Source organism: Poecilia latipinna, unplaced genomic scaffold (genome assembly GCF_001443285.1).
Source record: "Poecilia latipinna isolate Pla-1442-1.1 unplaced genomic scaffold, P_latipinna-1.0 Scaffold224, whole genome shotgun sequence".
Lineage (NCBI taxonomy): Eukaryota > Metazoa > Chordata > Actinopteri > Cyprinodontiformes > Poeciliidae > Poecilia > Poecilia latipinna.
This window is the reverse complement of record NW_015112840.1, coordinates 166,491-179,808: the sequence shown is the minus strand read 5'-3', so window position 1 is coordinate 179,808 and position 13,318 is coordinate 166,491. Positions and strand designations below refer to the sequence as shown.

The 13,318-nt window shown below is 38.3% G+C and overlaps 1 protein-coding gene across 1 annotated transcript in view; it reads left to right on the top strand.

Moving 5' to 3' along the window:
* The window catches only part of glrbb (glycine receptor, beta b), a 29,574-nt gene that overhangs the window by 4,686 nt on the left and 11,570 nt on the right, over positions 1-13,318 (top strand). Inside the window, exons 3-8 of the mRNA XM_015031943.1 lie at positions 1,677-1,783; positions 5,459-5,526; positions 8,345-8,571; positions 10,477-10,559; positions 10,724-10,864; positions 12,084-12,236. Coding sequence (XP_014887429.1) covers positions 1,677-1,783; positions 5,459-5,526; positions 8,345-8,571; positions 10,477-10,559; positions 10,724-10,864; positions 12,084-12,236 — 779 coding nt within the window. The remainder of the gene's footprint in view (positions 1-1,676; positions 1,784-5,458; positions 5,527-8,344; positions 8,572-10,476; positions 10,560-10,723; positions 10,865-12,083; positions 12,237-13,318) is intronic.

Genomic DNA, 13,318 nt, shown 5'->3' with positions numbered 1-13,318 from the left:
TAGTTTACCCCAAATCTATCCCAAACACACTATGCTTTAGTTCTTGTTGATTGAGTTGTACTGAAATTGGCCCCAGGTTTGAACCTGGCCTGAGGTTTTTCTGCATGGAGTTTGCATGTTCTGCTCATGAATGTATCGGTTCTCTCTGAATGCTCTGGATTCCCCCCACAGTTCAAAAACATGACTTTTAGGTTGATTGGTCTCTCTGAATTGCCTTTAGGAGTGAGGTTGTGCGGACATGGTTGTTTGTCTGTGTTGCACTGGCGACCTGTTCAGGGTGTACCCACCCTGTAACCCTTTAACTGCTGGAGAAAGTCACCCGTGTCCCCCCCTCCAACTCTGTACAGACAAGCAGATATAGATTTAGATAGATGGATGGGTTTGATAAATTCTACTGGTTTCATTTTATCAGCATATCAGACTATTTTAAGGCATTATTCATTATTCATCTGCATTCCAAAGAAAGAAACAGGCTTTCTTGAAATCTAAGAAATGTGCATTCAAAATCCAAACTCAAAGAAATCTGATTTAGATCTTATTGATAAATTACAGACATGATGAATAGTCTCTGAACAGAATCTCTTACTCCTTTGGCATATCCATTTTTCTTTTCACAGAGAAACTGCTCTGTCTGTTCCCTTAAATGGTAACAATTGGATCCACACTGAGGCTTCCTGAAATGAGGAGTAAACTGTTTGATGTGGTTCATGCGCTGGCATGTGCAAGCTGCGTGACATATTGTGTGTTTAATGCTGTGGATGCCACTGTGGATCAAGAAAACCACTTGGTTCTAGCTAAGCTCTGGTGCTTGAGGCTGTCAGAAGAGCTGGTTAAAGCAGAAAGGGGAGAAAGGGAGGTTTTGTGGGTGGGAATTGTGTGTTTCACTTTGATCAAGGAAACAGCATAACATACACACTGTAGATCATTCCTGTGAAAGACTTTGAATCATCCTCAGAGCATAAAGTTTACTTCTTGATATGTAAAGTGCTTTTGAGAGGGGTAAATTCTTTGCCACCCATGAAGAGGCTTTTCTCCTGTCTCCCCTGCCAGATCCTGCTCAGTCTTTGTTTTTGTCACTTAGTTCTGTAATATTTAAGGTGTAGAAACAGAATATATTTGGCTGGATGTCAATGAAATCCCCTGCCTTGCTTGAGTGCTCACATTTAGGAGACTCTGTTTTTGCTACTTTTGGTTTAAGGTGGTTGAAAAGAAAATTCTCAAGTTGGTTAGGATAGAAATAGGAAAAAAAAAAGTATGGCATTATGATCTTTAAAATAAATGAAAATTGATGTTAGGAATATTGCATGTATCAAAGTAGTGGGAGGACTGATTTGGTGGCAAATCAGTTTATTGAGTATTTGTTGTAAAAGCCCTGATTATTCCTATTTGTCCCAGATGATCACAAAACACCATCCATCAATCCAAGGCTATGTCAGGGTCTGGGAACAACTCAGAATAACAGCAGATCCCATTTTTAAACATTGCTTCACTCTAACATTTGTTGGGTGGTCCAAATTTTAAAAGCCAATTTAATCCCAAAGTGGTTCCTCTCTCGGCATGTAGTTTAATCAAAAAGTACACAAAGCGGCTACAAGTGGGCGCGCTGTCCATTTGTGTTGTTCATCTGCCAGGAATTTGACCTGCTAAACTTCCCTCTCCGCCTTCTTTGTTTGCAGACAGCTGTCGTCTGAGGATCTGGCTCGAGTCCCTGCAAACTCAACCAGTAACATCTTGAACAGGTTACTGATCAGCTACGATCCCAGAATAAGACCCAACTTCAAAGGCAAGTCCTGTCACATCTATAACCAGCCTGCTTTGGATTTTATTTACAATTTCACTGAGTTCTTGGTATGCTAATTACAAATATGCACATTCAGTTTGTTTGTATATAGTTCTGTTGGAAGTATCTTAAAAATGTAAAGGAACAGAGAAAGTCCTGTTTCTGTTTTGTAAATGTACAATGTCCCACACATACCAGAAATGCTCAATTGGATTGCATTCTGGGGAGTTTAAGAGCAAATTCAGAACCTCAACTTGTGGTTGTGATCCTTAAAACATTGCTTGATAGCTGTTGCTTTAAAATTATGATGCATTATACCAAGCCACTTTCTTCTGTTGGTGCTTTTGGTGGTGAACAACCAAACTGGTCTACTGGGTATTCTGAGATCCTTCTGTCAGAAAACAACATTGAATGGGTGGGTTTATGTATTTCCAGGCACCTAGTGCCATTTTATAGCACAATCAAGTAGTTTCTTTCAGTTGTCATAAAAATGGTGTATATATCAAACATGACTGAAAAGAAATTTGAGTTTGTAAGTTCACACCTCGAAACTGGGCATCTGTGTCTTTAAAAATCTCCTACTCTTTCTGATTTTACATAATATCCCATTTTACTATAATAGTCCTTTAAATGCTCAGCAGTTTGAGCTTCAGTAGCTCATCTGGGTCAGAATCAGATCGGTCGTCCTTCGCTCCAGATATCAATCAGTTAGCCTTGTTTGTGTCTGATGCTGTTTCTAGCTCCCCAGTGTTTCAGTCTTGAATCACTTTTGATTGAAACTGATGAACACAGATCAGGTACCTCACCAGAGCTGCAGTTTCAGAGATGCTCTCACCTGATCATCCGGTCATCAGGATTTGGCCATTTCCAAATTCACTCAGATCCGTATGTCTGCCAATTTATTCTACTTCTAACTCTCCTGCCTCATTTTAGTTATTTTTTTATGTTTTATTCTTTGAAATACCAGATTTTCCTCATAGCTTATTTTTTTTTTTGTCTCAAGAATAAGAAGCACAGTAAAACTACTCCTAGATGGGAGTAGTAATGCAACTAGTTACCAACCACTTCTGCCAAAAGGTGTTAAACACATTTTTTTTCACTTAACCTGTCAGTGGTCATAATGCTGTGCTTGATTAGTTTACATTTATATTGAGAGTTGGAGACCTCAAAGTTACAGTTAGAAAACATAAGTATTCTGTTTCTAAATAGATGATCTGTGTGGGAATTGGAGCTAAAGTGAACCCTTTAATCCTAATGTGTGCCAGTTTTAGTTTCAGTTCTTACTCAACAGGAAGCAGCTGTCTCCAGTGTTTATATTCTACAGTTCATATCACAGAGACGCTTTACCCTGCTTCACCCTCCCAGACACGGCTATAAGAACAAGACAGGAGTGACTATTGACTGTTTCGTCTATCTGACTGATGGTTTTGTCATTCTTCAGGTGGATTGCAAATAGTTTCCATTCTCTGGCATTTGGCAGACCTGAATCTGAGGCTGTTTTTGATATGTAGTGAGCAGACGGTCTCCCTCCCTGAACGCCTCTAACTAGTCCAGCAGCCAGACATCTGCTCTTGATTTCAGAGCTGAAAGCTCCCTGTCCATTAACAGCCATGTCTTAATCTCCCACATTAATATCTAAGCTGCACATTGGGCATTGCTTTGTCAGCGGCTTTAAAATGGCGAGCTGCTTTTACATATCCTATGGAGAATATGTGAGGAAACACAAAATGTGTTTTATGGAATATTAATTAGCTCGGTTTGTTTAATAAATGCAAGATAGATATGAGCGCTGCGCCGCCTCCGCTTTATGTGCATTCATTTTAGGGAAAAGTTTGTTCTTTGACGCATCCAGTGAACACCTCAAAAGAAATTATTTATTCAAAGCTGGGTGAGGAGTCAGCGTTTATGAGAAGTTTTATTAGTTTATGCAAAACGGTAAAGCAGAGCGAGATGCCAGCCCAAACATTCGCAGGTTTAGTGTCACAAACGGATGGGTGGCTCATGCAAATAGATTTTTATTTGTTTTTTATTGTTTAGTCTTTCACCTTATCAGACAGGAAACTACCTAAAAATCTGAAGCAATACTTTTAGGTGTATAATCAAAAAAAGGGATTTATTTCTCAACATTAGAACAACATTAAAGAAAGTGTATGTCAATAAATTAGAGTATTCTTGATCAGTTTGTTTTTTTTGACTCAGGAATTCAAATTAAAATCTGAGAGTTATATTTCAAACATTTATTTCTGCCAATTCACTTAAGTTTAGTGCCTTAGAAAGCTGTAATAGTTCATAGAACCAATAAAACACTCGGGGAATACTGCTGACCTCACAATTGTCCAACAACACAACTGATACCTTCAAAAAAGAAGCTAAGGTTGTTGCTGAAGAAGCTGGCTGCTCACAGAGCACTTTATTCAAGGATATTAATGGAAAATTGTGTGGAAGCAAAAAGTAAGACAGGGAAAGGTGCTCAATACATGGATAACCACAATCTTAAGAGGACTGGAAAGCAACGCTGTTTGAGGAGCTTGGACTGCAGCTGGACTCTGTGCTTTAAGAGTTGAGACACACAGATACGTGAAGCCACTCCTGAACCACATGGCCCCATTTGGACCTGGTATCAACATGTTTTTTTTTTTTTTTAGAACTGCGGATTCCAGTAAGTAAAACTTTTATCTAAAAAAAAAATATATATATATATATATGAAGTATATCATATAGCTGTTTAAGTGCTTTAGATGAGTGGACCGCAAAGGTCTTTGCTGCTTGAGCCGAGTCACTTGAAATGCTCAAGTGACATCACTTGAGATGTGATGTTCAGGGTCAGTGTTTGGTCTTTCATTGTCATTCGGCACAGCTTATGTTCATATTTAGATTAATACAAGCGAGTGTCCCAGGCAGCCTGTGAAGGACGAAAAACATCATCAATATGTACTAAGTGCTTCCACATCTGTATTGACCACGTCAGATGATTGGATGACTCAGGATGTTAGTGAGGAAACATCAGGAGAACCTGACGTGGGCTAAGGACAAAAAAATAACAAAATAACAAAATCCTCCTTTCAAATGAAAATACATGTATAGAGGATAAGGAAGGAGTTTCCTCCCTCAGTGATGGTTCGTGGAGCCGTGTTGTCTGCTGCGGTTTATCAAATCCAAACTCAGCTCAGCTGGGAACCTGGAAATTTCAGAGTACTTCAAGCTTGATTCTGCTGAAAAGCTTGACAGCGCTGCTGATTTCATTTTGCAGAAGAGGTTGGTACTGGCCCACACAGCCAAGAATAACAATGCCTGCTTTAGTCACCATGGTTTCACTGTGATTGGCCAGCAAAGTGGCCTGAGCTAAACTTTATAGAGAATCTGTGAAGTATTTTCGATAGAACCATAGGCTGATCGCCTCTGCACTGATGCACTTATTCATGCAAAAGGAGCCCAGCCCAAGTGTTTAGAGCATCTACATTAAGTTGTTTAATACAGACACTGGTCTTCTGTATGTAATGAACCTGTTTAATTGAATTAGAAGTTAAAGTTTTCAAACTAAATCACAAAACTTTTTGATGACATTCAAATTTTTTGAGTTGTATCTGAACGCATGGTGCTTCAGTCATACTTCCAACCAGCAGTGATCAAAGATGACACTTAATGTTAAAATGTCTTCTTCTGTCTTTCTGAATCCAGGGATTCCTGTGGAGGACAGAGTGAACATTTTCATCAACAGCTTTGGCTCAATTCAGGAAACAACCATGGTGAGAGAATCCGTTCTGCTTCCGCTGTAGTCAGATTATGATGATTATGATCCATACTTCTGCTGGTCAACAAGAGGCTTTAAAACTACTCTAATGTGGATGTCTAAGGAAGAATGAAGAAAGAAGTGATTCCTGACATGTTTTAGAACCGTTAGAAATAAATCATGATTGAAAAGGCAAGTTTTCAAGCCTCATTAATCTGATGGCTTAATTGCAGATAAAGAAGTGCAGTTTGAATGCTAACCACCAGATTAAACTCAAGGACGCTGCAGGGCCGACTTCTGAACAGTCAGAAACGTGTAAGAACGCTTTCTACATTCAAGAAGGTCACCTGATTTTTATGATTTCTTAAAGCTGCTGGCAGAAAAGCAGTGCTTATTTATAAGATTATTTAAAACTTGGCAGCTCAGTAACGTACAGTATCTCCCATTTGACTCAGTTCTGTCATGTATAATTTAGAGAATATTTGAAAAGTTCTTCCTTCGTGTTTCTTAAAGAATTTCTTTTAATCTCACATGCAGTTTTAGAAATTTAGTATTATGGAGATGAAGTTTTATAGATGACTGCAGGGAGAGAAAACACAGGTGCATCCTGAACAGTAGTCTTTTGTGAGATGTGATGTGCAAGTCTTGCATTCCTGCACATTTTGATATTAACATCAGTGATAGATTGCATGCAAGCTTTCCTGATTGTCATTGATGGTTTCCTTGTCTGGCAAAGAGGAAGTAAAACAGGAAGAAAGAACAATAAAGTCAGGAACGGGAGGAGACATGTCGATGCAATGTGTTTTATCACAAGGCTCAATGTGATAAAACATATTTATTGTGAGCATCTCACTAAGAATAAGCTGTGAGGTATAAGCCAAAGTGCCCCAATCTACTAAATTTACAAATAATTCAATATTTGGTTACAAATGTGATTCAAAATTACAAATAGATGCACAAACTTGATAAATGAGAGGGGCAGGAAACAAGATATTATATGTTCTACCTGCTCATTTTCAAACAATTTGTGCAAATTTGGAATGTCTCTTTGTTATATTATTCTTTTAGTGGATTTGTTGAATTTGGCAATAGTGACGGAGTAAGACTAGTAATAAGAAGACTGAGCAGAGAGGAATAATGTAACAGAAAATGTGAAAATATTTTCGCATTTCATGGGAAAAAGCCATGAAAATCAAAGCAACATAAGGGAGAATCTACCCAAAGCAAGATGAGGGGAAGACGAAAAAAGAAAAGGACAGGTGTTGGAAATGGGAACATGAGCCAAGAAAATGGCAACGAAGGAAAATGAGACAGAAGTCCCAAAGGTCTTCTCTCTCTCCGCCGAGTTTCCCAAAGACGCTGAAAGTTAAGAAGGTTTGAAACGATTCATGGAGGAGAAAGAAACAACAGCTGGTCACCTCTGCCCCCTCAATTTATCACTCTGTGGGGTGTTTGATCTCTGAAAGCCATCCCTCATCATTTACACCTTCCTCAGGCTAACACGCAGCACACGTCTGCAGTATTTAACGCACCAATTTTCACTTGAAGATTGTGTACACCTCTGTAGAAAATGATGTTGCTGTTGAGACAGAATAAATTGCAGCTATGTTTTTACTGCCTCCCAGCTTGAGTTTTCCTTGCTGATTACAACACACAGCCGTGTTAAATCTCCCTGGAATCGAATGTCGCACTGGCAGCTTGATACCGAGCCAGAAGGAAGATATATTTCCTTGTCTGGTTTTCAGGAAGGATAAGGTGTGGGAATTGGCTTGCATCTCAGACAGGGAAAAAAATCCAACAGAGGCTGTTTGTGGAACTGGACAGACACTGGAGACTAAAATTAGGGTGGTGCACAAATGACAGCCTGCTTTCTAAATGTGGAGCAAAAGGACCTCAGGCTTTCATTGTAATGTTGAAGATTAACGGCTAGTCAGGCTGCATATATTAAAACTGCAGTATAAAACTTAAAAATACTTTTTTGCACATTTGTTAAATTCAATAAATCTGTTGGATTTAATAAATCCAACAGATTTATTTTTTATCTGCTGTTTATCTGCTGTCATTGGTGGCCATACTAACTAGCCTTAGCATTTATGACGGGCTCCACGATCAGAAGGAAGTTGTATCACAGCAGAAAGCATGTACACAAGCTTGATTGACATTGCTAAGACCCTCCTCCCGCCACCGATTGGTTGTTTCTAGTTAGCACTGGGAAACAACATAGTGACAATATCGATAAATATGTAAAAATGTTTTGTAAAAGTGCTTTATAAAACTTGTTTATGTTTTAAATATATATTTTTTACCAATATGTTGGAATTTTGACATTTCATCCATCTTCACCTTTAAAACAGCCTAATTTAGCACAAGACCAGCAGGAATGTGGAGATTTCATCATTAACTCCTTAATGGCGTCAGCAGTGTCGGTGTCCTGATAACATCTGACCTCTGGGCTTTGCAGCTTTTTACGTGTCATTATGTTTGAGTTTCAGTCGTAAAAACTCGCTTTGCTTCTTGGCTTGTTTTAGTTGTGCTACAGAGAAAATTTAATGGCAGATAACAATCAGAAGAAGGTATTTTTAAAAAAATCAAATACTACAAATAATTGTTTAAAATGTTTTTATTTCAAGATTAACAAACCTCTGTGCATTGTCACAGTCGTTAAGCTGTTAAACACCTTCTTGTTCAAAACGTCAGAGCAAATGTTCCAATTTTCTGATGTGGAAAAGTGACTCATTAGCTGAGCTACGTGTCTGAAAGTAACCAGCCTTTGTCCAGAAGTATTTATTTGAAATGCAGCCATGTTTGAACTTGTCTGGTGTCAAACCCGACAGGATTACAGGGTGAACATCTTCCTGCGGCAGCGTTGGAATGACCCCAGGCTCAAGTTACCACAGGACTTCAAGTCAGACTCGCTCACTGTTGATCCCAAGATGTTCAAATGTCTCTGGAAGCCTGACCTGTTCTTCGCTAATGAGAAGAGTGCAAACTTTCACGATGTGACCCAAGAGAACATCCTCCTCTTCATCTTCCGTAACGGAGATGTCCTCATTAGTATGAGGTACTTTTACTTACTGATTTACTTGTCTGTTTGTTACATTTCATTTTTACAATATTTTTCAAAAAGCCTTTTACAAAACATACATCCGTAAACCAATGTCTTTTATTTTTCTGTTATATCTGGATCTGGAGGACCCAGAAACCAAAACAACTGTTGAAAAGCATGACATTTGTTTGGTGTTTAAAGAGACCTGTGATGTAATCCAGTGAAAGCCTTTTAAATGCCAAAGTTTACACTAGTTTTATACAACCAAGGTGTGTATGTACAGGTCCTTCTAAAAAAAATTAGCATATTGTGATAAAGTTCATTATTTTCCATAATGTCATGATAAAAATTAAACTGTCATATATTTTAGATTCATTGCACACCAACTGAAATATTTCTGGTCTTTTATTGTTTTAATACTGATAATTTTGGCATACAGCTCATGAAAACCCAAAATCCCTGTCTCAAAAAATTAGCATATCATGAAAAGGTTCTCTGAACGAGCAATTAACCTCATCATCTGAATCAACAAAGTAAATCTAAACACATGCAAAAGATTCCTGAGGCCTTTAAAAACTCCCAGCCTGGTTCATTACTCAAAACCGCAATCATGGATAAGACTGCTGACCTGACTGCTGTCCAGAAGGCCATCATTGACACGCTCAAGCAAGAGGGTGAGACGCAGAAAGAAATTTCTGAACGAATAGGCTGTTCCCAGAGTATCAAGGCACCTCAGTGGGAAGGAAAAAGTGTGGCAGAAAACGCTGGACAACGAGAAGAGGTGACCGGACCCTGAGGAAGACTGTGGAGAAGGGCCGGTTCTAGACCTGCGGAAGCAGTGGACTGAGTCTGGAGTAGAAACATCCAGAGCCACTGTGCACAGGCGTGTGCAGGAAATGGGCTACAGGTGCCGCATTCCCCAGGTCAAAGGTCAAGCCACTTTTGAACCAGAAACAGCGGCAGAAGCGCCTGACCTGGGCTACAGAGAAGCAGCACTGGACTGTTGCTCAGTGGTCCAAAATACTTTTTTCAGATGAAAGCAAATTTTGCATGTCATTCGGAAATCAAGGTGCCAGAGTCTGGAGGAAGACTGGGGAGAAGGAAATGCCAAAATGCCAGAAGTCCAATGTAATGTACCAACAGTCAGAGATGGTCTGGGGAGCCATGTCAGCTGCTGGTGTTGGTCCACTGTGTTTTATCAAGGGCAGGTCAGTGCAGCAGCTATCAGAAGATTTTGGAGCACTTCATGCTTCCATCTGCTGAAAAGCTCTATGAGATGAAGATTTAATTTTTCAGCACAACCTGGCACCTGCTCACAGGGCCAAAACCACTGGTATTACTGACCATGGTGTTACTGTGCTCAATTGGCCTGCCAACTCTCCTGACCTGAACCCCATAGAGAATCTGTGGGATATTGTGAAGAGAAAGTTGAGAGATGCAAGACCCAAAACTCTGGATGAGCTTAAAGCCGCTAACGGAGCATCCTGGGCCTCCATGGCACCTCAGCAGAGCCACAGGCTGATTGCCTCCATGCCACGCCACATTGAAGGCTGCAAAAGGATTCCTGACCAAGTATTGAATGCATAACTTAACATAATTATTTGAAGGTTAACTTTTTTGGTATTAAAACACTTTTCTTTTATTGGTCGGATGAAATATGCTAATTTTTTGAGACAGGGATTTTGGGTTTTCATGAGCTGTATGCCAAAATCATCAGTATTAAAACAATAAAAGACCAGAAATATTTCAGTTGGTGTGCAATGAATCTAAAATATATGACCGTTTAATTTTTATCATTACATTATGGAAAATGATGAACTTTATCACAATATGCTAATTTTTTGAGAAGGACCTGCAGATATTCAGAGAAGCAGACAAAGCTCATCAAACTAAAATCTGCTGCTTTTCATCTCCATCCAGGTTGTCCATCACTCTTTCTTGCCCGTTGGATCTGACCTTGTTTCCAATGGATACGCAGAGGTGTAAAATGCAACTTGAAAGCTGTATGTTTAGAAAAATACCTTATGATGTTACTTCCTATAGCCTGCAAGCACTTAGATCACTCAAATAGATATTGTTAGTTCTTATAGATAGACTTTTATTGTATTTTTAACATGCATCTGTATGTTTTCATATCTGTGTGTTTGCCTTTAATTTGATTTTTTAGTTGGGTACACAACAGATGACCTGCAGTTCATGTGGCAGACAGGAGACCCTGTTCAAATGGATGCTATTGCTCTTCCACAGTTTGACATCAGACAAGAAGACATTGATTATGGAAACTGCACCAAATTCTATGAAGGAACAGGTGATGGATTTATATTAACAAAGTGTTTGTCATATACAAAGAAAGAGAGAAAGCAAGTGCTGTCTGTAAACATATTCATCTGAGATCTGTAAGTTACAAATGTCAGATTTGTCTGATTGAATAGAATTCAATTCAATAAATTCCATATAGAAATGAAACTGAAAGGTGCTGCCACAAACCCTTTATTTGATTTTTTTTTGTTTGTTTTTTGCTTGTCTTGGCCTGATTCTCACCTGTTTTTCAGGTGAGAATCATATATGTCATGTTAATGGTAGAACAAAACTGGAAATGATTATCATGGCCTCAGTATTTTATGTCTGAAAAACCTGGAGTTTTTAATGGTTTGTAGCCTTAAAGAGTCTCTGAACAAAGAAAACCCTTTATAGCATAACATTTGTGGAACAAAGTCATAATCTAAAGCTAATTTAATCATTTTTGCTACTTGTGTCTCATTTCAGATGATATTTTTGTTCAGTCAATAGATTAGCAAGTTGTGGCTTTGCCTTTGCTGCTAGAAGCATTGATTTTATTCTGAATATTGAAAATACAGGGTGAGAAAACAACTCAGCTTCAATAAATTAATCCTTTTTTTTAAAGTTCTGCACCAGTTTATCATCTATTGCATGTGAGACTGAATTTTCTTACTGATCTACTGACAAGCACTGCTCCTGTTGATTCAGGTTTTTACCTGGTTACCATGGCTACCTATAATGATTGTCTCTGCGTTCAGCTGGTTTGAACATGCTTCATGACACTGTCAGGCGTTATATAAAAGATGGAGAGAATCCTGAGTTTTTAAAACATTATTCAGCTCAGCCATTCCCCCTGGACCGACCAGAGGGTCTCTTGCAGTCATCCTCGTAGCTCCTGGGTTAAAAGACACAGATAAATTAGAAGATTTGAGTCAGCTTGTCCCTTTTAATGACTAATGTACATTTAATGGATAGAATAGTTCATAATGCTGTGTATTATTTACACAATTTGATCTTTTTAAATTTAGAAATGTCAAAATGGACTAAAATTGTGATTTAATTTACAGATATGTCTCATTATGAAAGCTGTCAGTTTTTATGTAAGGATGACCTTTATTTTCTGAGGTCCCAGTCTGAATGATACTCTCTGCCTCCCTTCACTGTTTACTATGCATTTTTAAATCATTTTGTCTCTTATATTTAAATGAGGTCCTTGTGATGTTTGAGTTTTCTTCTTCCTCATGCAGGGTATTACACTTGTGTAGAGGTTATCTTCACCCTACGGAGACAAGTTGGCTTCTATATGATGGGTGTTTATGCCCCTACGCTGCTCATAGTGGTCCTTTCCTGGCTGTCTTTCTGGATCAACCCTGATGCGAGTGCTGCAAGGGTTCCTTTGGGTAAGACTCATTTTACCAACTATAACATATTCCACTGCTATTTACAAGGACATAAACACTGTAAGCACCCTTCCTGCTCTTTTAGCTAGTGTTGCTGCAGTGAGAAGGCATTCACAGGCCCACCTCAGTAATAAATCATCCAAAAGACATATCTGTTTCTTTAATTTGGTGTAAAAAAAATAAAGCATATTATAGAAACTCATAAAACATAGGAGGCATTATGTTTTTAAGCACTTATTTTTGTCAGTGGTGAGGATTATTGCTTACAGCTGAGAAAAACTCACATTTTAGTTTATCAGAATACTAGAATATTACATAAGACCAATGAAAATGTACTTTTAGTAAATAATTGTGGTGGTGTAGCTTAAGTAATCATGGGAAGATGAATAAATCACCTTGTTAAAAAAGTAAAGTTTGTTCTGATTTTAGAGAATCTGGACTTTCCTTTGCACTAGCTGTAGTCATCAAACCTAAACAGGAAATGCTCCCTATATGCAATGACTCAATATGAAATTAATTTAACTTTTTGAATTTTATTACTGATACAAATCAACTTTTTGATGAGATTTGCCCATATATTCTGAATGAGTTTACGGTTCAAATCTTCATTTAAGAGGAATGTTATGAAGAGAATCAGACACATAAACAGAAAGCACTCTAAAGGTTTCAGGGATTACTCACATTGTAACCTCCAATCATTCCCATCATGATATCATCAGTCACTTTGACACCGTGAAGGACTTTGCGTGTGAAGCACAGCTCCCTGTCCAGAGTTTGTGCTGAATAATAAATCGCTAAATGTGGCTGTCATTGACAGCTGGGGCCCACTCAGTGATGCATTTATCTAGAGTAGTCCTAAAAACAAATGATTTCATATCTGAAGTGCAATGACTATCGTTATTTATTTATTTGTCAGGATGGATTTAAATAAATAAATTATTATTTTTTTCTTTGGCTTTTGACACTGCTTGAGGTGTTGGCTTTAACATTTTGTTGCTTTGTTTTTGGTTTTATGTCAGGTAAATGACAGCCAGGATTTGCTATGCTTTGTGCTAAACTTAAATTAAGATACATTTTAATAC